We start from the raw sequence: 25,465 nt of genomic DNA, 5'->3' as shown, positions 1-25,465 counted from the left end.
ATTTGCTGAAAATCGGTTTTGAAATGGCCGAGATATCCGAAACAAAGTAAAACAAAGCAATCCTACTAAAAGATGGGTCTCACCTTGCAGTAGGATTGCTTTATTTTTGATATCTCATCCATTTCAAAACCAAGTTTCATCAAATAAACTTTGAATTCCTCTTAGAATAGTATGCTCTTTCACATTTCATGAGAGGTCTCTAATTATCTCAAAAACTTATCATCAAAAAATGTTGGAAATCTGAATCCCCCACCCCAACCAAAACCGCACCATCCCTTTAACCTGTTAAGGACAAGATGATTTCACTATAGCATGCACTTCCGATAGACATCTGCCCGAGTGAACTCGGGACTAGTCTTCATTGGGTTAGCGTCTATGTCCAATATGTATTTCATGGCAAATTCCATTCACAAGTTCAATGACTTTTCACATCATAAATACTGCAAATCTTGGGAAATGAGCCTGATCAGCAACAGTGAAATACAGTCCAAACTGTGAGCAGCACAGGCAAATCATCGAGTTAAAAAAGAAAAACAAAACAAAAAACATGAAGTGTGGGAAGCTTAACTCATGTAGCACATTTCAGTATCCTGTTCAGAAGCTTCACATAAGGACAAAGTGACCCTCCTATAATATTCCACACATTCTAGCAACTTTGCAAATAGTGTATACTGTATGCGCTGAATATTTCGTGAGGTTTTTATTTTCACGAATTTTGCGAAATTAATGACACGTGAAAATATTGACTCTGATCCCGACATGAATGTGACGTACGCATATACATTTCTCTGTTCAGTACAGGACTCCATGATCGCGAATTTAGCCACTTGCGAAAATGTCGGGAAGTCCCGATTCGCAAAAAATTTAGACTCGCTAAATATATGGCGTATACAGTAAGTGGTCTCTGGTCTGATCTACGCTTCCGTTCAGTTGCTCAAAAGTGGTCAAGATGTTGCTACAAGACACTGTTGCTCCTCTCTGCCACAATTTGGCTCCGAGTCTCTTCACTTCCAGAGTTTAGGGGGGCATTCTCAGTTTTTCTAAACCAATCATTATTTTCCTCATTTCGGTGCCGCTGCATCCCGGACCTTCTGGAATCCCGACATCGTTGAGAAGTAGCGGTTGTTTGCCTCTTTGGCCTTCATCTCGGCGGCGTGAGGATTGACGATCTCCAAACCCTTTCAGGAATCAAACAGAAATTACATTGCTTACTTGTATGATCTCTTCCATTTCAACTGTACTTGTTTAACAATAAAATGTTATTAATATTTGATTCAAAGTCAATATTACAAATCCGAGAAAGTATGTATTTTTTTCCCATCAAAAACAAAGAGAATGCAAAATGTATGTAAAGGACAGAAGTAAGATTATCATGAAGCCATTGAAGAAAGGATGCTTTTGCTGATAAGGAATAGGAACTACTAATGGGTCAATACGCCCCACCCAACCTTCCTGATGAAGGAGTAATGGTGAATATTGTATATCACAAAGATGATAATGTTGATTAAATTAAATACCTCATCATGATCATTATTGCTGCCATCATCATTGTTATCATTCTCCTTTCCATTATATTAAGTATTATATCACTGTGAATAATTACTATAACTATCATTATAACTACCAGTAAGCTGCAAGTTTATTAGCCTACTACGAGGATATGACACCTGTCTCACAATTTGTAGGTCCTTGGTTCAAGTCGTACTCCAGTATGTATGCCCTGATTTTTACCATGGATGGCTACTACTGAAACAATGAATAATCGCTGTTTATTTATGTCGATATAGGGCAATTTGTCAAGCAGTAGCTACCAGTAAATGTTCTGCTTCTACTCTTAGTAGAGCTAATAATATTTCTGCTAATTCCACATCAGACAAAACTACTGTCACCATTGTCAACATGAGCATCTTCATCGATAAAAACTTAATTCATGTGACAAACAAACTCTGAAATGTATTATGCATTATGACATCAGTAGGTAGATTCGACACACACGTGCCTCTTGGAGGACAGCGCACACTTTGAGACACTAGCAAAGAAGAAGGACAATGTACTGACTTGCAATGGTGTGAACGCCACGCTGGATGCAGTGCCCGCCGTTTCTCGACCTCTGACCGTTGATCGATTCCCATGAGCCTGCTGCCTATGCAGCTGTCTCTGTACATCATAAGGAAGAGAATACATGATTTCATTGTTAGCTCTAAGTTTTGTTTCAACACACCTCTTCTGTATTTCATTATAAATATGAACATAGATATAGATATAGATAGGCATTGATATCTACACAAATACTAATTTGAATATGAATATGAATATGGATATGAACATATAAATATATCTCTTTGATTTCAGTGGCCACTACAATTTTTTGTTCCAACACATCATTTTCTATCATTCAGTACATGTATAAATATAATAGTAAATATATGAAATACATACTTATAAATACATTAATATATGAATAAATAGACATATACATAATTATCACCCCCTCTCACTCTCGAGTTTTCTCTCTATATTCTGCTTTCTTTCCTTCTATCTTTTCCATTCTTTCTGCCTGATAATTTGTCACTTTCTGTTCATTTCTTGCCATTTTTTCCTTCTGCCTCTACCCCTCTCTCTCTCTTCTATTTTCAACACATCATTTTGGTCTCCTCAACGTTTCCCCTACCACTCCGAGACTCAAGTCGCCACCAGGTCCCCCACCAAGTCCCAAAGCCAATGAGATACTGTAAACGCAGAAATTTTTGTGGTTCATTAATTTTTGTGTATTTTGCGCTACTTCTGGCCAGTGCAAATTCTAAAACCCGCAAAACATCTTCACAATATGCTCTACAATTTCAGAATGGGATGACAATTGCGCAGCGCGAATTCAAAAAGACGCAAACACGTTTTTAAGCCTTTAGTGCAAAAAGTTGCATACGCGAAAATATTGATGTTTACAGTACCCACTTCGCTACCAACCAGTCCTATACACCTGTGATGCCCTGGGGCTCACCTGCAGACTCTTTGAGATCTTGACCTGCGTTTTGTTGTCCACCTGCGCCGCCCTGACCCGCCCCGTTCCGCCCTTCCCGATCTGACCCAGGGAGAAGCCCAGGTCCTCCTGGTAGGCGTCTTCCTCTATCTCGGCAAAGCTCATCCGGTTGGCCTGCTTCCTCATCTCAGTCATCCCCAGCTTCTCCTTCATCTTACGCACTCTGGATGGAAAAAAAAAAGACAAAAAAGGCAACAAGAACAAAATGTCAATTTTTGAACCAGTATAGGAGACTTTGAAGTCATCAATGCATTAGTTTTCTGCGCTGTTGCTGGGTATAATATATGATTTGTAATATGAATCAGCTGCAGTTAGGAGGAGTATCAAATGACTGAATTGATGGAAGTAAAGTCAGCCTTGCTTAAGTTGAATCTATTTGGATTGAAGAAATAGTTTTGACTTTAAAGGACAAGTCCACCCTCATATACATATGGATTGAGAGAATGCAGCAATATTAGTAGAACACATCAGTGAAAGTTTGAGGAAAATTGGACAATCCGTTCAAAAGTTACAAATATTTTAAGTATCTGTGCAGTCACTGCTGGAAGAGAAGACTACTACAGTGTATGATGTCACATGCATACAACTATATAAGGAAAATAAAAAGAGAATTTCACAAAACTTTACTTTCTGAATAAAGTGCACAGTTCTTCGACTTGCTACTGACGTATGTCAAGGGTTATATCATTCCCCCTGCCTTCTGAAAGAGAGAAGTCGAGTGTTCTTTTGTTATGGGAGAAAAATGGAAATATGTTAAATTTTCTTTATTCTTTCTTTATATCGTTGTACTCATGTGACATCACAAGCTACAGTAGTCTTTTCATCCAGCCGTGATTTAGCAGAAACTTCAAAAATTCATAACTTTTTAACGGATTGTCCGATTTTGCTCAAACTCTCACTGATGTGTTCTACTAATATTGCTGCATTCACTCAACCCACATGTCTATGAAGGTGAACTTGTCCTTTAAGAGAGAAAATTCGACTTGAGAGATTAAAGTCAATAAAATATACAGAGAAGAGGACTTGAAAAGACCATTGACTTAAGAGGCGATTATTAGACTTCTGCAAGCTCGACTTAAACAAGGTTGATGGTACTGCCAATATCTCACCCTTTTTTTTTTTCTTGTTCCTGTTTCCATTTGTAAATGAGATGCAAATACATCAGCACACTGGACGCCTTCCTTATCACTTTAATATCAGCCAATTAGGGAGAGGAACACTAGTGGCATATCGCTCTAGCTTGGCTGCTTTTACTGAGCAGCCTGAAGCAAGGTGGGAGTTACTCCAATCCACAATCTACAGACAGAGAAACAACAGATTCTTGCTTTTTTCATTTCATATTTACCTTCTGCCTCCCCTCCTCTTGCGGGGCTGGTCGATGGGGGCGGGGAGGGCCTTGATCTGCTTCGGGGGCGGGGGCTCCTGCATCTTGGCCAGCTTGCGCTCGATCTCCGCCCGCAGGTTCAGGCCCATGGTGCCGATGGGGCTCTCATGGAAGCTGTCGATGCGGGCCGCCAGGGTGCACTTGGCAGCCACCAGACGCGCTGCCTGCTTCCTCATCTCCTGTCGAAAAAAGAGAAAGACCAAGTGGTAATATAAGTATATCAAATAAGGTCTTATTCATCCAGGGTAGCCTCATAAGTGTTGCCACTGCTCTGTCAGAGAGCCCTGCCATTATCATTACCCTGGCTTTGCCAGGTACCCATTAATACACGTAGGTCGAGAGGGACATTGTGGGTAAAAACATCTTGTCCAAGGACGTAAGCAGTGGGCGGGAATCGAACTTGGGTCCTCTGATTTGCAGTCGGGAGTCTTATCCACTATGCCACCGCACTCAATAATAGGATAGGGATAGCGAATGAAGAATGGTTGCTCTTCTACTCTTTATTAATTTGTGAGATAAAAGACTGCATTGTGATAATTATCATGTGCAAAGAATATTGACAGATTTTGTGTAAATAGGCTCATTGTAAATCAACACTATGGTTTATTTAAGAGTATTATCTCAAATTTGGCAACTTTTGTAAGGAAAAAACGGACAACTCAAACACTGTTACAAAGCATAGGTACTCCACATGAAACAATCAGCACATTCCAATACACATTCAAGCAAAAGGCAAAAAAACACATAAAATACTCCCATGTGCTGCCTACATCTGAGGGTTGCTGTCTAAACCCTGCAGAATTTATACATATTACTGTAAACGTCGATATTTTCGCGCGATTAATTTTTCGCGCTGAGCGGCTCGAAAACATATTCGCGGGTTCTTAAATTCGCGCTCCGCAGCGGGTTAATACACAGTCGCTGTTTTCATCCAGCGATGCCAGCGTATGAAAAGCGACGTAGCGAGTGGCGCGAGTGTGAGTACAAGCGCTCAACTACGTAGTACACTGTACATGTATTTTACTCGATACATGTACTGTAGTACTACTACTGTAGTCGGGGAGATGTAGCACACTAATCGGCCGTGGGCTCGGTGCGTGCGGTGCGTGCGGTGCGTGCGATGATACTGCTATATGCGTTAACATGTCTGTACTACGTAGCAGTATCATCGACGAAGCACATGCAATTCAGGCCGTTCAAAATGTGCATAGAAAATTGCTAAGATATATTCGCGCGTTTTTGAATTCGCGCTAGCCGAACGTAGCGCAAAATCCGCGAAAATTAATGTACCGCGAAAATTTCCACGTTTACAGTAGTAGAATACTTCATACTTTATATAATTGTGAAATGAGTACTAGCTATGTACGCTCCTTTTCATGAGAAAATAAACACATGAAGCCACAACCCTTGTTATTAGCACATATGCACACATACACATAGTCTTTCTTTCAGTCTGTATCTGAAATTTAAAGAAAAAGTGTAATTACAGTACAAAATAGATTTTTTTTTTTTTTTGGGGGGGGGGGGCATTGAAACCTGGCCTTTAACCCTTAACCTTTGACCTTTTGGCTGGAAATTTCCTGGAGAATCTCCATTAGGTAATGCATGTATATATTAAGTTAGAAAACTAATAATGCAAGCATTTCATATACTAGTGTATGAGGGAAATAGTAAAATATTGAGGAGTTGACCTTGACCTTTGACCCCATGACTATTGACATATGACCCCTAAATTCCCTACATAATCTCTGCCAGTCAGTACATGCGTATGTACCAAGTTCCATGAAGATACATTGAACCATTTGTGAGAAAAGTGATATTACAACATTTTCACCTAACCTTTGACCTTTTGACCTTTTGACCTTATGACATGAAACTCTGGAGAATCTTTATGCAGTAGTACATGTCTACACCGAGTTTCAAGAAAATACCTTAGGGCATTGCATAGATATGGGGGAAATAGCAACATTTTCAGCATTTGACCTTGACCTTTTGACCTTTGTTAGACCTCTTGCCAATGTCACTAAAATCTACTCAACTAATTGTCCCATCATACATCATCCTTGGACCAAGTTTGGTGAAAGCTGCTTCATCCAGTTTTGAGTTATCACGTAAACAGATAAATTTCAGGATTTAACCTTGATCTTTGACCTTTGACCTCAGTCCGATTTCACTAAAAAACTAATCAAGTAATTGTCCTATCATACATCATCCTCCGACAAAGTTTGGTGAAATTTGCTCCATCCAGTCTTGAGTTATCGCGTAAACGGATACAATTTCATGATTTGACCTTGACCTTTGACCTTTGACCTTCGGCGGATTTCACCCAAAATCTAATCAACTAATTGCCCCATCATACTTTATACTTGGACCAAGTTTGATAGAATTCAAGCCAATATTACTCAAGTTATCGCGTAAACGAAAGCGGACGGACGTACGTACGGACGGACGGACAACCCGAAAACATAATGCCTCCAAAGTATCAACATCTATAATTGAACTCACAGGGGGTGTGGCCTGGACAATGTCGCTGTAGTAGATGTAGCCAGTGTGAGGAAGGACAGCCGTGCTGGAGAATCCTGACAGTGTCTTCCGCTGAGCCCCAAGGACCAGCACATTGCAAGAAGGCATCTTAGAGAGGTTGGTGAGACCTCCAGCCACGCCTACAGACGCCATAAGTCATGGGGAATCATTGAAGAGATTATTGTTTGTTGGTTTTTCATTGCCTACACAATTGTGCTTCTAAATATTGATTACAAATGTTATACTCTCCCCACCTATCAACTAATAAAAAACCCCTCTGCCATAGATACTACAGCGCTCCATATACCATGTGTAATAACGAAGGCGGGTGTGCATAGTTTCTAATTTTGTGGACCAACAGCATTGAACACCTTGCCATAGGAACTCCGCTCATCACCCCAAGTGTCAATTATCAGAAACTCAAAACAATATACCAAAGTAAAAATTCAGCTCGAAAATTGTCATCTATGTATCTTCATATTATACTTTAATGTTTGGCTATAATGAGATTTTGATATAACGAACAAAAAACAAAAACAAAACAAAAACTGCTGGTCCTGAGGACTTCATCATAACTTTAATGTTTGGCTATAATGAGATTTTGATTAAAAAAAAAAAAGAAAAGAAAAGAAAACTACTGGTCCTGAGGACTTCATTGGAACTTTAATGTTTGGCTATAACGAGATTTGATATACAGGGTGGCCCAAAAAGAATGGAACACAAGATCTTTGATTTCAGCAATATTGTTGCAAATATGTCATTATTTTGCATACCATTGGAAAGCCCATTCTTTTTCCAATAGAATGACACCAAGTTCTTTAATTTTGGTTAATGTGTTTGGGCCCAACAGGTCGTCTCACTCACAATGATAACGGACACTGATAATCACACCGTCCGCCCCACATTCCACACATTGCATGATCGTGAATTCTACTTGTTCTATGGCAAGCCGAATTGTCACTGATTTTGGTATCTCTGAGAGCGCAAAATGTTCACATTTTGAAAAGTGCAAGGGTTGACAAAAATGGTCCTAAAATCATAACGCTTTAACCAAAATTAAAGAACTTGGTATCATTCTATTGGAAAAAGAATGGCCTTTCCAAAAGTATGCAAAATAATGACATATTTGCAACAATATTGGTGAAATTAAAGATCTTAGGTGTTCTGTTCTTTCTGGGCCAACCTGTATAACAAAAAAACAAATGCTGGTCCCGAGGACCTCCTTATACAGGAGTCAACGGTACCACTTGAATTTGACTCTGTTCTCCATGCATTCAATTATTCAACTCCCTTAAAAAGCAGCTACAAGTTTATTTCAGCCAAGCAAGCTTCTTAAGAAACTCTTTTCCTTTCCCTCTCTGCCAAATGATACATTCAAATCTACCAATCGAACTCACCCATGAGCTTGGCTGCCGTCGACGCCCCTATGATGATTGACAGGTTGGGTGAGATGAATGACATCCTGGACTCAACGTATGTGAAGATGTCCGTCTTGGCCTGCTTTAAATCAAATGCCTGTCGGAGGGAACAAAACAAATAGACACATATACATAATTAAACTTCCAATGTATACTACATATCACTATGGAAGGTGATGATTAATACAATGGACCACAAACCAAGAAAGAGTCACTGCAGAGAGACATTACTGGCATGAAGGTAATGAAAGAATCCTCCACAGTTGCCCATTAGGTAAAAATTGTCTTATATGAGAATGGCCATTTAAAGTAAGAAAACTTTCAGTGTCAGTGTATCTTGTTGCAAGATACCAAATGGGACCTCTAAGTAGATATGACATAGCTAAGGCTTGCATGCATTACATTTTTGCATGGATGTACGTGACGACACAGCTCATAAACGTGCCCAGTTGTAGACTGTATGCTTAACCTGTTGAAGACGGACTGATTTTGCTACAACACGCATTTCCCATAGACACTTGCCCGAATATACTTGGTACTTGTCCTCAACAGGTTAAATTTCAGACAATATTTGAGACACTGGTAATATGTAGGGTCATGGAGCTGTTATATACTGAAAACATTAATGAAGGCTAAAGGCTACAGCCAGCACACCAGGTACTCACCATGTCACAAGCCTCAAACACAGTAGCCAGCTCCTGGGGGGTGAGCTCAGTGCCTTGTGTAGTGGAAGCTGACACACTAACAATCATGATGACCGCATTGGTCAAAATCTCCTGCAATTTCTCGTTGTTCTTGGCCCGCTCCAGGTCATTGCCAAGTTCCTGATTTGGGGTCATGAATGAAAACACTGGTCAATTTTCACATCACTGTGAATATTTTCATGCTTTTATAAAACTACTGTATACACCATATATTTTACAATATTTCTATCTTCACAAACACTGCAAGTGCACTGAAAATTTTTAAAACTCCCAAAATAGAAATGAAATGTAAGTTATGTCAGGGTGGAAATCTCAAACTTTTCTGTTGAAAAGGGACGACATCAATTTCTCATTCTGTCACTGTGGTTCTCAATCGGCAATTCAACACTTACTCACAAAATCATTCACTGAATTCACAATACTGTAAACGTCAATATTCTCGCGTGATTAATATTTCGCACCGAGTGGCTCAAAAACATATTTGCGGGTTGTTGAATTCACACTGCAAAATTGTTAACCCATTCACCATGTGCAGAGAAATGTGCAGATAAATTACAATTTTAACTTCATATGCTCAATCTTTTGATGAATGTCTTTTTCTTGAAAACATCATTTTAATTTGCTGCATGACGACCACTGAAAGAGTGAAAAAGTCTTGAAATCTCAATGTCTCACATATGAAAAGATGGAATAGTTAACTCCATGCCCCTTTCATTTTGAAATTTCAATCAAAATGGTAAGCCAAAGCTGCATACAAGCAATAACAACCACTAGATCACTTCAATCTGTTGCATAAGTAGATGCCTGTGAATAATTTTGGGAGACCTTTGTGGAAAAAAAAGAAGAAACAAATAGATTAATTTAAAAAAAAAAAAGGGGGGGGGGAAATGCACAACAGCACAACAACAAGAATAGATTTCAACTTACTTTGACTGTGCCGAGATACTCAAATGAGTTCGGAACCAGTGAATCCAACTCAGGAAATCTCTTCTGATAGTGATCCCGTACAAACTTGTGAATGACATCTGTTTCAAGTCAAAAGAGACAGGACATCAAATAGGAAAATTACATGCACTTGAAGACATTGTGTTAATAGTGTGGTGGCTCATGAAAAAAACAGACAAACAAACAAAAAAAACGCTAAACTTTGATGGCTGGGTTGTGTGGTAACATTCAAATGTGTGAAAAAACAAACAAAAACAATTACGATTCAGCATGAAAAATTGCTGATAACATTCTTAATTTGTTTTTATAAAAGTACCTCTGTTAATTTCATTTTGTCACATGATGGCTACTCAGAAAAACTTGTTCTTTATCGATTTCTTTGACAGTTTCTTAGTTTGTTTTGCACCGTGTTTGTGTGTATGCACCACATGCACCATGACAAAGTGGTGCCATAGCATTTCAAGTGCATATATATATATATATATATATATATATATATATATATATATGGGGGGGGGGGCATTCTCAACAAAGGTCTTCAAAAACATCTTCAAGAACACTCACTGATTTCATTGTCAATTTCCACGGAGAGGTTGTTGGCCTGGACAATGAGTTGGTACTCTGGGTTAGCCTCCACTGGGCCCATGACTGCAATGAGAGTGTCAGAGAGTAAGAGACAATATATCACTGCCAAGAAATTAAAGATGGTGATGACAATATTTTCACGCTGTACAAAAATATATTTCTCACACTACTCAAGTGATTATAACATAACTTTCAACAGCCATGTAACAATTAGTGCAGATTTCTTTTTGATATGAACACAAAATTGTTGGATCCATAGAACATCAAATATGATGACAATGCTATGTCAGAACAAATACTGGTATTTAATATAAGTGATACATACATACAAATTTTGATGATAGGCTAATGACGCACATATATGTCACATTATTATCACAAAATAAATTGCAAGAGACTGCATTGGACCTCAAATTAAAATGAGAGTGAAGGAACCTCTGAATTTGAATCTTATCCAGTAAATCTTTTCTCTGTATTGAGAGCAGATACAAAAAAAAAAAACAACAATAAAATTGATTTTAAAACATCTCAACACAATGTACAGAGATCGTCAGACACAAACCAAATTTGATAACACATAAAGAATTTACGCTTGAATCCAGTCATTACCTCCAAGACGAAAAAAAAAAAAATACGAGCTTGTCATTACTATTATCCGCATGACAGTCTTTGCACTTTCTGTCTATACTAGTATAGCATACAATAAACACTGCCTACTTATCTGCCACAAGATATTGTCATGATTTCATATTTGAGCATCAGTCCTGGTTTCAAAACATTGAACACACTTCACTTCAATTTTGGCTCCATTTGGAATCTTTTTTTGTGACCCTATGAAGAGGTGTTTGAAGACACAACAAAAAAGTGATCAGTGAACAGTTCACTGGTGAATATCTGATGACTCAAACTTTCAAACAAAATCCACACTTTAGAGCAATGACACAAAACCAAGAGTTAAGAACTTGAGTAACATCAAAGTTTACTTCTTTACCTTCTCCTTTTCTTGGGTTATCCTGGTAATACTTGATTTGTGAGAGTACATTCCTTAACTGCACGAGAAACAAGAAGTACAAATGACACAGAAATGCAAGTTTGAATGAGTGCATCTCTGTGTTAATGATCACGTACTGTAACTTTCATAAAAGGTCATTTGACAAAGATATTACAAAAAGCTTGTCACACTAAGTAGTAATCCTCCCATATTTTTTTTTCAATACTTTTTTTCTTCACATAAAAATTATGATTATTTTACTATGATGAAATTGAATAAAATAAAATGAAATGAAATTATGCTATAATGCCCTGAATTGTGATGGGAAAGAAAAACTAAATGGGCTATTCCGCGGTTAGTTACGTTACATTTAAGGAAATTTAGATATTCATTTTTACTACGAAATCACCATTTATTCATTCCACGTCAAAATCATGTTAAAAACATGTTCATCCTTCCCAGGTTTATGATATAGAAAAGAATGAATACAATCCAATAAATATTAAAATTGCTATGGCAACTAAAAGGGCTGGTTAGTAACGTTATGAAAAAAGGTCATGACAAAAAAAAAAATCAATGTCTTGTAACAAAAAGTGTGCAAAAATTCAGGTTCCTTCAAACAAAGTGTTGCATTAATTTCAATTATTGCATCATGACAAATGTTCACACAAATATTTTTAGCAGTTCGACCAATAATTTATTAGCTAGACCCTCAAATGCATGGTTAGTAACGTTACATTTGTCCAGAGTAATTCCACAGGTCATTTCACCCTTTTGTAATTGACAAAATGTCACATGACTTCTGGAGTATTTAAATGTATTCATCTTTTACCTTTTAGCAAAAATTTGAGGAAAGATTTTCAAAGCAACCCACTGTAATTGCATTTAAGTGAATTTCAGCATCCCCAGTCCCACATGTACATTTTAAATGATGGTTTTAGATCTTGCAAAATCAATTAATACAAAAAAAAATCTACTGAATTTGAAAGACCTTAGTGATTTTTGAACATCCATGGAATTAGTTGACACCTAAATTAAAGAGTAAGATAAAGAGGCACATTTCTTTTATTCATGTCATGTCCACCTAACTGCGGAATTGCCCAAATGCCAAATAGCAGTGTAACATGGATACGATACAATTGAAAGCTCTTTTAAGCACACATTTTTCTCTTAGCAACTTACAATAATTCTGAACTCACAACAAAGTGTTTCCACAAATTGGCAAACAAGCTCATTTAATACAATAAAAGAGTAAGAGCATGTAATAAGACCATTTACACTGTTTTTCAAAGAAATCATTAATGAAGAATGTATATCAGTATTATCACATCTAGCATGGAAGTCACATGTCTTAACGCTGTGGTCCATATGCCTAATTACCTCTGGGCTGTCTCGTAATTTTGCAATGCTTTTGACCGACGACGCTTTCGTGTCCACTTCCATGGAAGCTTCCTCGATGTCTTCAATGCCATCCTCATCCTGGTCGGCACCGACTTCGTCGATGTTGCCCTCCTCTGCGATCTCTTCCAAGTCAGCCAGGAGCTCATCAGCCAAAGACATCTTGCCTCTACAGTTTGCTGGCTAGTTCACGTCTGAAATAGGAAAGTTAACAGTAACTGTAACATATCATCACAATGCATCAAATAAGGGATGTAGTGGGTGAGCGCGTAACAGCAGCTCTCCACCCTCTCTCACTTTTCACTTCAATATTCTTGAACTTCAGACTCATCTTCTGATCATTTCTGAAGGGCATTATATTCTAAAGTCAAGGATTCAGCAGGACAAGTTTTGGACCATGAAATGTTTCTGTTTTGGTGATCTATGTGGAAATGGAAAATGGAAACTGTACTGCTGAGTGGGTAAGTGCTGCATCCATTTTTGTGCACAGGAGGCTTTCAGTCAGTCAAGCATACCATCAAGCATACCATCTCAGCCAACTTGACTATGTCTGGAACATTCACTTCAGGGAGGGCTTTGTGCTGTCTTGTCCTCTTAGCAAGCATCAAACTATTCATTGCTGGACAACAGCTTGATACACCATTCATACTACTTTACTTAGCACCCCCATTGTTCAGATTTCAGACTCTCTCTGTGCTACTGTAAGGAGAAGCAATACCTTTTATGGCAAGAGGATTCCTTACTACAGCAACTGTGACTGCACCGGCTCATCTCTGAATTGATCGATTCCTTCAATTTAACACAGCATGTGTCCGTTCCTACCCATGAACTTGGACATACTCTTGACTTGATATTGTCACGAGCTTCAGACGATCTGGTCAGTGATGTGTCAACAACAGAATATCTGCCTTCAGATCATGCTGCAGTATTATGCTGTCTTAATACCAGGAAATCAGATCCCATAATGCTTAACATTTCGTTCCGTAAAATACATGCTACAAACATTGATAAATTTCGCAGAGACATTCTTCAGTCCGAACTTTATACAGCTCCTGCAAATGATCTTGACGAGCTTACAGACCAGTATGATGCTGTCCTCAGACATATTTTAGATGTGCATGCCCCTCTCATATCGAGAGAAATAACATGCCGACCTAATGCACCATGGTACAACGACGAACTGCGCAGAGTCAAACAGGAACTCCGACACTTGGAACGAAAAAAGCGATCTTCTGGGCTTGAGGTTGATGCGCAAAACTTCAAGAATTGTCGTAATAAATACAATTATCTCTTGCGCGATGCCAAATCAATGTATCACATTGACCAGTTCAAAGATTGTGATACTCGTGATCTTTTCAAGAAGATGGATAAACTATGCAACCCGCAGAATACAACAGTGCTTCCTTCTTGTGATTCAAATGATGTTCTAGCTCAGAGATTCTCCCAATTTTTTGCTGAGAAAATCAATCGTATTGTTGATAAGCTCCAGACTACGCAAACATCATTTGATGTTCCTCGTGTCGAGCGTACATGTGCCGTAACCTTTGACAACTTTTCATCAGTGTCTGTTCAGCAAGTCATTAAGATTATCAACAATTCTCCATCATCAACCTGCGCACTTGATCCCATCCCTACATGTCTTGTGAAAAAGTGTAGAGAAGAGCTTGCTCCCATCATAGCTTGGGTTATAAACATGTCATTTGAACAAGGTGTTTATCCTGATATCTTCAAGCATGCCCATGTGAAGCCGCTATTAAAGAATAATAACCTGGATGCTGAAGACATGAAAAATTACAGACCAATTGCTAATCTGAAGTTCCTGTCTAAAACCGTTGAACGTGCAGTTGCTTTACAGATACAGTCATACATCGAGGAAAACGGCTTGAATGCCAGCATGCAATCTGCGTATCGGAGAAATCACAGTGTGGAAACAGCTTTACTTGGGGTGTCCAATGATCTTCTTCTTACTATCAATAAGGGTCTAGAAGCTATTCTTTTAATGCTGGATTATTCTGCGGCATTTGACACGATATGTCACGACACCTTAATCCATCGGCTTCATATCAGATTTGGTTTTCGTGACACAGCACTTCAGTGGCTCGAATCTTACATCACTAATCGCTCTCAGTCTGTCGTCATCGACGGGCAGACGTCGACCAGCTGCTTGCTTCGACATGGAGTTCCGCAGGGCTCAGTGTTGGGGCCGATTCTGTTCACTATGTATGTATCACCAGTGGAAGATTTGATAACTTACTTTGGTTTTGGTCATGCAATCTATGCAGATGATACTCAACTCTATGCTACAGGAAAACAAGGGGATTGGCCAATGATTATTCCAAAACTGGAGGAATGTTTGCGTGCAATAGCTGATTGGTCTTCAGTAAACAGCCTCTCAATCAATGAAGAAAAAACTGAATTGCTTCATAAATGTTCACGTTTCAGGAAAAGGAGTTTGCTTCCTCCGATAACTTTCAATGAGTTTATTCTTCGTCCTACTAGATGTGCACGCAATTTAGGGGTTCTTTTTGATGATCAACTGACTTTGATTGATCATATCAACAGTATTATGTCGTACAGCGTCATTTGGACTACATAGAATTGGTTCAATTAGACGCCATCTTGATCAATGTGCGACTGAACGACTCATACATGCTTTTGTAATGAGTAGAATTGATAATTGTAATGGATTGTTATATGGTTTGTCAGATTCAATGTTAGGTAGACTACAGCGAATTCAAAATTCAGCTGCAAGATTGGTTACCCAAACTCACACATATGACTCTATTTCTTCAATATTACACAAGTTGCACTGGTTGCCAGTCAAAGATAGGTTAGTTTATAAGTTACTTGTAATTGCATATAAATGTCAACATCAGTTAGCTCCTCATTATTTGCAACAGCTCCTCCAAGAATATCAACCTTCCAGACAACTTCGCTCAAGCACCAAACAATTGTTAAAACCGGTTTATGTATCGACTATATAAGTCATACGGTTGTAGCGGTTTTCTACTATGTATCATATTGTCTGGCATTCTGGCTGTTGTAAATTACGCTGTCTGGCGACCCCAGTATTTTGTCAACATCCACGCGAACCTTCTTTGTGCGCCGACACATGACAGGTGCGCACTACATTCTCCGCCTTTGTCATCGTGCAGAGGTACGCGTATTTCACATTCCAACAGTAGTCGGATTTTCATAAACACACCCCTTGTTTTGCTGTCACGGAAACAACCTACCAATTAGTGGCGAGCTGTACACCTTCACCAGCCAATTACCACTCTCAAAGCTCCTGTCCGTGACACGTTTTCTCCGACCACGCTGTTTCATTTTCCACGCTTCCTCACTTCACGATTAGCTTTCATCCTGAGAGCACGTTCTAATCGTTGGAGTCACTCACGTCCGCATATTATCACGTCCGTATATTACTTCCCACGTCTTTTCTCGCGCACGATACCTCGCGCCGTGGACTGTCATTTCTTACGGATTATTACATTTCATACGGAATATTACACTTCCTCGGATTTCATACCTCGCGACATTCGCTCCTTTTTGTATCGCGACTCGCCCTTTCTTCATGCTCTACACTCCAACCTGGGGATTTTCCACGTAGCTGCATTCAACGCGATTCGCGTCGTTACATCGCTGCATCGGTCCTGCTAGCGTGCTGTCGGTGGTGTGCAGACTCTATCAGGGACCTCGCAGTTCTTCGACCCAGCGCTCCAGCGGTGGATTCTACCCTCGCTTGTGCTAGCCGCGGCACCCGGAGGCTACTCCACGCTGTCGCTGGATCATTTGTACATATTTATATGGGACACTGTCGTCTTCGGACACCCAAAGTGCATTCGGAGTTAGTCCATATTATTTCGGGGAGTGCAATACCCATTTCAAGGACACTGTTCACCTCTACTGGTGCCCTGGTGTTTTCTACAGTCCATACACTACTGTCATACGGTCGGCTACCATTCCTGCTGGTGGTACCTTACTTCAGCCCTGTCGTCCTGTCTGCCATTCGGTGAGTTGTTAGGTATTACATTATAGGCCCGTACCATAATACCTACATTGGTGACCCCGACGTGATAGTTTAGGGCCAACTTCACGCTTCTCATCCTACATCCCTCACCGTTCATCCTTCATCCTTCGCTATTACAATGACTACCACCAGCCCTCCGGCAGACGTCATAGCGAACCTTACGGCGCAGGTCCTTCTGCTAACCAAGCAGGTGTGCGAACTGGCCACACGTCTGGAGCAGGACGAGCGGCGGTCTCAGCGAGCACCACCCCGTTCGCAACGGAAACACCGTCCGCGTCGGCAACCGCATCCAGCTAGCCAGCAGAAACTAGCGGCGACGAGCCCGTCTTCTGGCAGTGGTACGGCCAGTCGCCTATTCTACATCTGCGATCGACAACACGGCACACGTTTTTTAGTCGACACTGGAGCTGAAGTCAGCGTCCTTCCTCCTTCAGCGGCTGATAAGACTAATTCTTCGCCCACATTTCATCTACAGGCGGTGAACAAGTCTCCTATCACCACTTATGGAGAGCGCTCACTCACGCTCGATTTTGGCCTCCGTCGCACCTTTCGATGGATTTTCATCATAGCGGATGTGCCTACACCCATCATCGGGGCAGATTTCTTGCGACATTTTGGTTTGTTAGTGGATGTCAAACACCACAAGCTCATTGACTCCACTACACACCTTTCTGTCAATGGTGTCTGCGCCCACAACTCTCCCTCCATCGTGAGTCCGATGTTCTCTCGGCCGGACGATCATAGGTATGATACTATCGTCCAACAGTATCCTATCACTCGCCCTACCTATGATCAGAAGGCCGTGAAACATTCGGTAACTCACCACATAGTTACCCGTGGACCCCCCGTGGCAGCCCGACCACGTCGCTTGGCAGCAGACCGCCTCACCATCGCCAAGGCAGAGTTTGAACACATGTTAGAGCTGGGTATCATCCGTCCCTCCAGCAGCAACTGGTCATCCCCACTACACATGGTGCCCAAGAAAACCCCGGGAGACTGGCGACCGTGCGGGGATTATCGCGCCCTCAACGCCAGGACGATACCAGACCAGTACCCAATTCCCCACCTGCACGACTTTACTGCCCAACTCCAAGGCAAGTCCATCTTCACTAAGATAGACTTGGTTCGTGCATACCACCAAATCCCAGTTCACCCAGACGACGTCCCAAAGACTGCCATCACCACACCATTTGGGATGTTTGAGTTCACTCGCATGCCGTTTGGTCTGCGGAATGCGGCCCAGTCCTTCCAACGTTTCATCGATGAGGTTACCCGAGGCCTGCCTTTCGTCTTTGCCTACATCGACGACCTCCTCATCGCCAGCGAGTCCCCCGAGGAACATGCACGTCACCTCCATACTCTGTTCGCACGGCTCACCGAATACGGAGTGGTCATCAACCCAGCCAAGTGCGTATTCGGTGCGAACGAGCTGGATTTCCTCGGTCACCACGTCGACCAGCACGGCATTAGTCCACTACCCGAGAAGGTGAAAGTCATTCACGATTTCCCTCGTCCTTCGTCCATCAAGCAACTTCGACGCTTCCTTGGGCTCGTCAATTTCTACCGACGATTCATCCCCAGTGCTGCTGCAATGCTCACACCCCTCACGAACGCATTGCGCGATCTCCCCAAACGCAGCAACAAGCCCATCCCATGGACACCGGAGTGTGAGACTTCCTTCACTCGTGTGAAAGCAGCTCTTGCCAGCGCCACCATGTTGACACATCCTTCATCTGGTCTACCTACCAGTCTTATGGTAGACGCTTCAGATACGGCTGTAGGTGGCGTTTTGCAGCAGTTTTCGCACGGTGAGTGGTACCCCATCGCCTTCTTTTCCCAGAAACTTAAGCCTGCTGAGACACGCTACAGTGCTTTTGGTCGTGAGCTTCTAGCAGCCTACTTAGCGGTGCGGCACTTTCGCTATCTGCTAGAAGGACGTCCTTTCATCCTTTTCACGGACCATAAGCCCCTTACCTACGCATTCCAGGCCAAGCCAGACCGTCATTCCCCCCGTGAAGTACGTCACTTGGACTACATCTCACAGTTCACTACTGACATACGCCATGTTAGTGGTCACAACAACACTGTAGCCGACGCACTTTCACGCATACACGTCGACGCACTTCATACGTCCTCCGTCGTCAATCTACGGCAGCTCGCCAACGATCAGGAAGACGACGACGAGTGGACGACAACTCAGCAGTTACCATCCCTTTCATTCAGGCGTCTCCCCCTGCCTGATGGTACTGGTGAGATTTGGTGCGACGTTTCTACTGGAATCCAACGTCCTTATGTCCCCATGTCACACAGAAGGACAGTCTTTCACACACTGCACGACATCTCCCACCCAGGAATTCGTGCTACACAGAAGCTCGTCTCATCACGCTTCGTATGGCCTAACATGCAACGAGATGTACGCCAGTGGGCCAGGTCATGTGTGGCTTGTCAAAAAGCCAAGGTACACCGCCATGTCAAGGCTCCACTGGGCACTTACACTACTCCAGATGCTCGATTTCAGCATGTCCACATCGACATCGTTGGACCCCTCCCCCCATCTTGTGGATATCAATACCTCCTCACATGTGTAGACCGGTACAGTAGATGGGCAGATGCTATCCCAATCCGTGACATCACAGCAGAGACCGTCGCCAAAGCCTTCATACATCACTGGGTAGCCAGGCACGGTGTACCATCTACTGTAACTACAGACCGAGGTCGCCAGTTTGAGTCGTCACTCTTCAACGAGCTCACTAACACACTGGGCACGACTCACATTCACACCACAGCATACCACCCAGCTGCTAACGGCCTTGTCGAGCGTTTTCATCGACAGCTCAAGTCCTCGCTGAAAGCCCACGACCACAGCGACAAGTGGTATGAACTCCTCCCCATCATTCTGCTTGGTATACGGTCTACCATAAAGGAGGATATTGGATGCACCCCCGCTGAGATGTTATATGGCACGACTCTAGTCCTACCTGGTCAGATGGTCATCCCAACCACCACCACCACACTAGATGATCCTGCCAACTATGTCCATCGTTTACGTGAGTACATGTCCACTCTACATCCAGCCCACTCACGCAAACAGAACACCACATCTCACATCCCTACACATCTCCACAACTCCACGCATGTTTTTGTCAGACGGGACGGTGTACATCGATCCTTACAGACGCCATACACTGGACCATACAAAGTGCTGCGTCGATCTCCCAAGCACTTTACACTGGAGATCAACGGTAAGAGAGAGACCGTCACTATCGACCGCCTAAAGGCCGCCTTCTTAGAAGCCGCACCAGTCCAGCAACCCCCACCCGTCCCCGCCAGAACTCCGGCCACCACACCGAGCGCCCCGCTCACTACACCACGGCAGCAGCAGCCTACGCCAACACAGCCAACGCAACCGCAGCAGCCGACACGGACGACTCGCACCGGTAGGCAAGTACGTTGGCCTGCACGTTACGTTCAATACATGTATTTTGATACCTGAAATTTTCAACCACTACTTTGTTTACCTTTCATTCATATCGATCGCCTGTTTTTAGTCTTCACTTCATTGACCTTCTACTAGCGATCTGGAAGGGGGCTAAATGTAGCGGTTTTCTACTATGTATCATATTGTCTGGCATTCTGGCTGTTGTAAATTACGCTGTCTGGCGACCCCAGTATTTTGTCAACATCCACGCGAACTTTCTTTGTGCGCCGACACATGACAGGTGCGCACTACATTCTCCGCCTTTGTCATCGTGCAGAGGTACGCGTATTTCACATTCCAACAGTAGTCGGATTTTCATAAACACACCCCTTGTTTTGCTGTCACGGAAACAACCTACCAATTAGTGGCGAGCTGTACACCTTCACCAGCCAATTACCACTCTCAAAGCTCCTGTCCGTGACACGTTTTCTCCGACCACGCTGTTTCATTTTCCACGCTTCCTCACTTCACGATTAGCTTTCATCCTGAGAGCACGTTCTAATCGTTGGAGTCACTCACGTCCGCATATTATCACGTCCGTATATTACTTCCCACGTCTTTTCTCGCGCACGATACCTCGCGCCGTGGACTGTCATTTCTTACGGATTATTACATTTCATACGGAATATTACACTTCCTCGGATTTCATACCTCGCGACATTCGCTCCTTTTTGTATCGCGACTCGCCCTTTCTTCATGCTCTACACTCCAACCTGGGGATTTTCCACGTAGCTGCATTCAACGCGATTCGCGTCGTTACATCGCTGCATCGGTCCTGCTAGCGTGCTGTCGGTGGTGTGCAGACTCTATCAGGGACCTCGCAGTTCTTCGACCCAGCGCTCCAGCGGTGGATTCTACCCTCGCTTGTGCTAGCCGCGGCACCCGGAGGCTACTCCACGCTGTCGCTGGATCATTTGTACATATTTATATGGGACACTGTCGTCTTCGGACACCCAAAGTGCATTCGGAGTTAGTCCATATTATTTCGGGGAGTGCAATACCCATTTCAAGGACACTGTTCACCTCTACTGGTGCCCTGGTGTTTTCTACAGTCCATACACTACTGTCATACGGTCGGCTACCATTCCTGCTGGTGGTACCTTACTTCAGCCCTGTCGTCCTGTCTGCCATTCGGTGAGTTGTTAGGTATTACATTATAGGCCCGTACCATAATACCTACACGGTCAACGATCATTTCAATATTCAATACCTCAACTTTGGAATCATTCAGCTCCCCAATGATATCAGAGAATGTTCATCATTAGATCAGTTCAAGTCTTTATTGAAGTCTCATTTGTTTGTAAAGTAACCATTGCTCTGTAAATTGTTTAATGATGTGTTTTAAGTTGATATGTAATTTTCTACTTTGTATTGTGTGTTCTTACACATGTATAATCTGTCTTTTCTCATTTCTAAAAGCGCTTAGAGACTTGAATGTAATTTGCGCTCTATAAAAATGGTTTATTATTATCATTATTATCAAATGTCTAACCGAGGCATTAGTCTGCTTCTCTGTTTGTTACAAATGTAGACTACCATGACATGTTCAATGTCACTTATCTTTTTACGCTGGTCAGTGGTACCAAGGTAATTAAATCAAGCTAATCTCCAGACAGTATCAGACGATATCATTAGTTATAGTATCAACATTTTGTCAAGCAAGCATAGCTGGACTAGAAGCCTCTCTGATGTCCCTGATGAGAAGCCAACGAGGTCACCCCATGGAAATGTTGTTCTTGCTGGTGATTTGAACCACCCGGGACATAAATTGGGAATCCCGCCACTGCAACTTACCACTTACTCCCAGTAGACCACTCTATGTATAGACAGTACCGGTAACTATCATAACATAAAAAACATGGTCTACATGTAATTATATTCATTCAGTGACAAAATTGTATACATGGATCATTGGATGCTGAGTTACACTTACAAACCTGGCCTACATGCGCATGCCTACACTGCAGTAGGTACACAGCAATACAGCCCAACGTGCAGTCCCACCTACTTAATTACGTGTGACTGAAACACATGTTTGCATTGTAACTGCGAGCTGCGATCAACCCGAAAATAACCATAGGGTCTGCACTTTTACTCTCATTACATATTTAAACTCATAGAACCTAGTTTATGGTTAACAGTTGACGGTCTGCTGAATAGAAATTGTACTTACATGTAGGAGCAATCGCAAACTTTAAGACACAAATACACAGACTTCAGAGGTCAGTAATGGCTGGAGACAAACGAGTACAAACGATTCCACAGCGATTTGCTTGGCGGCTGGCGCTGCCGCGTCTAGCAGCAGTGTCGCGCTAGGCGCTGTGCGTCATGTACAGTATGTGCAGCGCAGCAGCTGCGGTAGCTACTTGAGTACACCGTTTGTAGTTGAAAATCACACGTTGTTTACATGGTCTGTGTACGTTTGTGTGTCGTGTCTGTGTGTGTGTGTGTGTATGTGTGTGTGTGTGTGTGTGTACATTGGGGGGGGGGGGGGGCGCAAAACACTGAACTCTACTCAATCTTGCAGAACTTATGCAGCATTTTATATCACTCTTGTATGATAGGGCCTACATATGGTATGATAAACCAAAATAATGGTAAAATATAAAATATTTTATTGTGTGTATGTTTTCAATTTCAATTCATTTATTTTCATTCTTCCTTTTCACAAAACATATCACACAATAAATCTGGAATTACATCATAAACATAAACATTCGACTTTGCAAAAGATAAATGATACAGATAAACAAAAGAATGCATACTGGCAAAAAAAAAGAAAAAAAACAATACAAAGTTAAGCTTCAATTGAGAAAATAAAAGAATTGAGAGGTCCAATAAACAAGAGTAGGCCTATGTGATTCAGCAGCACAGTGAGAAGAATACAGAGATCTGCTTATTTTTGTTCATACTCGTTTCCGTTGTGAACAAGATGCTTATAGTGACGATTTATTTCCATCATCATAAAAAAGAAAACATGATTCAAAGCGGTACAAGTTGTCGATTTGTCTTTCATTCATCTGATAAGAAAAGTTTTTCTTTTAATACAATATAAAGTTTATGCACGAATGATGTAATAAAAAAAACAATGCACATTTTGTCATGGTATAAAAAAAATACAGATAAAAAAGATACATAGGCCTATGTAGGGCCTATTGAATGAAAATCAAATATCATTAAAAAATCTTGTAGCAGAAGCAGAGTCGTCACAAAAGACCCACCAGACCCACAAGGCAAATAAGGCCCATGAGCTCGACAATAGGTAAATATATAGGCCCACTGGGTCTTTTTTACCTCGCGTCGAACTCATAGTATTTGCCTATAGTGTCGAGCTCCAGTGGGCTTTATTTGCCCCTGTATATTACGACAAAGTGTTGATCTGGTGGACCAAGGAGGTGCCATACCCAATAGGGATGACCGTATGAAAGCTCGTGGGCCTATTTTACTTGATGTCAAGCTCATGGGCCTTGTTCACTTATTTTAGTGTCCCAATAGCCTGTGGGCTATATGACTCATGGACTGTATGATTCGTGGGCTGTATAACTTGTGGGCTGTGCACCCGAATGATCTTTTCTTTTTTCTTTTTTTTTTTGGAAGCCCCCAGTTATATGGCCGACAAATATTAAATTACGGTGTTTTAAAACAGAAGTTGGTTTATGAATACACTGCTCGATAATCATGCAAGCACATGCCTTGCACAATGCTTTTTTTTTCATCACTAAGTGTAACAAAATACGAGATTGTAACCAAAAACTGTCTTGATCAAACCAGTAGGCTTTAAAGCTCGAGAAAAAAACAAACAAAACGCTCACCCAAAATGACTTAAATAACATAATTTCAAAGTTGTTACGTCACTGCCACACCATTTTGATGGTATAGTGGATTCTCTGAAACAACTGACGTCTGGCCTATATAGATTTTATTCGAAGGCTGTGCTTGACCTCAGAAATATAGATGAATAACATTCAGCATGTGCATAGTCACATTAAACTCACATGCATGTTTATTTAAAACACAAAATTGAATACAATGTATTGTGTGCAATATTTGATTATTGGAGAACTATACCTCCATCAAATCAGGTTAGTTTGAAAATCATTATAATCAATTTCATCCGAAAGGTATTCAAATAAAAAATCTTAAGTATATAAACTCTGGTGGGTTTTTTTTTTTTTTTTTTTTGTCAATATTCTCAGTTAGTTATCATCTATGAAACCAGGTAGAAACGGTGACTGTATTGACGTTTGACATGGTTTCGTAATTTCTTTATTACAGAAATCCCACACTTCGCTTTATTTCTCCGATGAATGCGCCATACTGTAAATATCGACATCCATATCTTAATAATTGAAAACTACTTATTTCGCATAATCATCATTAGAACGTGGCAAGACCTTGACTTTGTCTTTTCAGCAAGATAGATAGCATATCTTTGAAAGGAAGATACGATACCAATCGATTTCTTTAGCGAGGGATCCGCAACTATACGCTTTCGTCTGATTGGTCATAGAATAGACAAATCCGGAACAGTTCTGTTTGATGTCATTGTGTAATTCTCTATTCAATTTTAGGAGCTATTGAAATTGTACAATGCTACCCTTGGACTTGACAGGAAACGTTGACGTGGAACTCAAATCTACCGGTTTTACTGCATAATCAAACAGTCACGATTGTTATCGATTAGCACTCAGGAATAAATTGTATGCTACGTAATACAAACAAATCAAAAGATTTATCGATTTATTTTTGTATAATTCAACCGATTTCTTTCATCTTTCGTAATCTGAACAAACAGGAAACAACGGTGGTCGGTCGGCAGCGAATGGAATTGCGAATCACTCCATATATAACACACTCATAATCAATGAACGATCAAACAGATCAGCAGATACACATGAGCAATCGGTAGAGAAGTCAACGCAATTTGATTTCCGGCGGGAGGCGGAGAATAATTATATCTGGTGTATGTTTG

General features: G+C 41.3%; 1 protein-coding gene across 1 annotated transcript; it reads right to left on the bottom strand.

The window, feature by feature from the left end:
• Positions 1-561: 561 nt before the first annotated feature.
• On the bottom strand, positions 562-22,721 carry LOC139710360 (U4/U6 small nuclear ribonucleoprotein Prp31-like). The gene is made up of 12 exons (XM_071622283.1): positions 22,667-22,721; positions 12,968-13,179; positions 11,588-11,645; positions 10,576-10,659; positions 9,994-10,091; positions 9,028-9,186; positions 8,342-8,459; positions 6,927-7,084; positions 4,383-4,600; positions 2,999-3,200; positions 2,059-2,157; positions 562-1,178 (listed from the first exon to the last, which is right to left on the bottom strand). Exons 2-12 carry the CDS (start codon positions 13,145-13,147, stop codon positions 1,062-1,064), a joined length of 1,491 nt encoding a protein of 496 aa, XP_071478384.1. The 5' UTR covers positions 13,148-13,179; positions 22,667-22,721; the 3' UTR covers positions 562-1,061.
• Positions 22,722-25,465: the final 2,744 nt, after the last annotated feature.

The sequence above is a fragment of the Diadema antillarum genome, unplaced genomic scaffold (genome assembly GCF_040938485.1).
Source record: "Diadema antillarum isolate AM-2024a unplaced genomic scaffold, OU_Dant_1.0 seq00001523_RagTag, whole genome shotgun sequence".
Taxonomy (NCBI): domain Eukaryota; kingdom Metazoa; phylum Echinodermata; class Echinoidea; order Diadematoida; family Diadematidae; genus Diadema; species Diadema antillarum.
Note: the sequence above shows the minus strand (reverse complement) of the source record. Positions and strands in the feature narration are given on the sequence as shown.

Excerpts from the sequence above, each read along its gene's own strand:
- LOC139710360 (XM_071622283.1), bottom strand. The coding sequence starts at position 13,147 with ATGTCTTTGGCTGATGAGCTCCTGGCTGACTTGGAAGAGATCGCAGAG. Across the intron at positions 9,187-9,993 it reads AGTATCTCGGCACAGTCAAA|GAACTTGGCAATGACCTGGA; the intron begins GTAAGTTGAAAT and ends ACCCCAAATCAG. Across the intron at positions 2,158-2,998 it reads AGATCTCAAAGAGTCTGCAG|AGACAGCTGCATAGGCAGCA; the intron begins GTGAGCCCCAGG and ends TATGATGTACAG.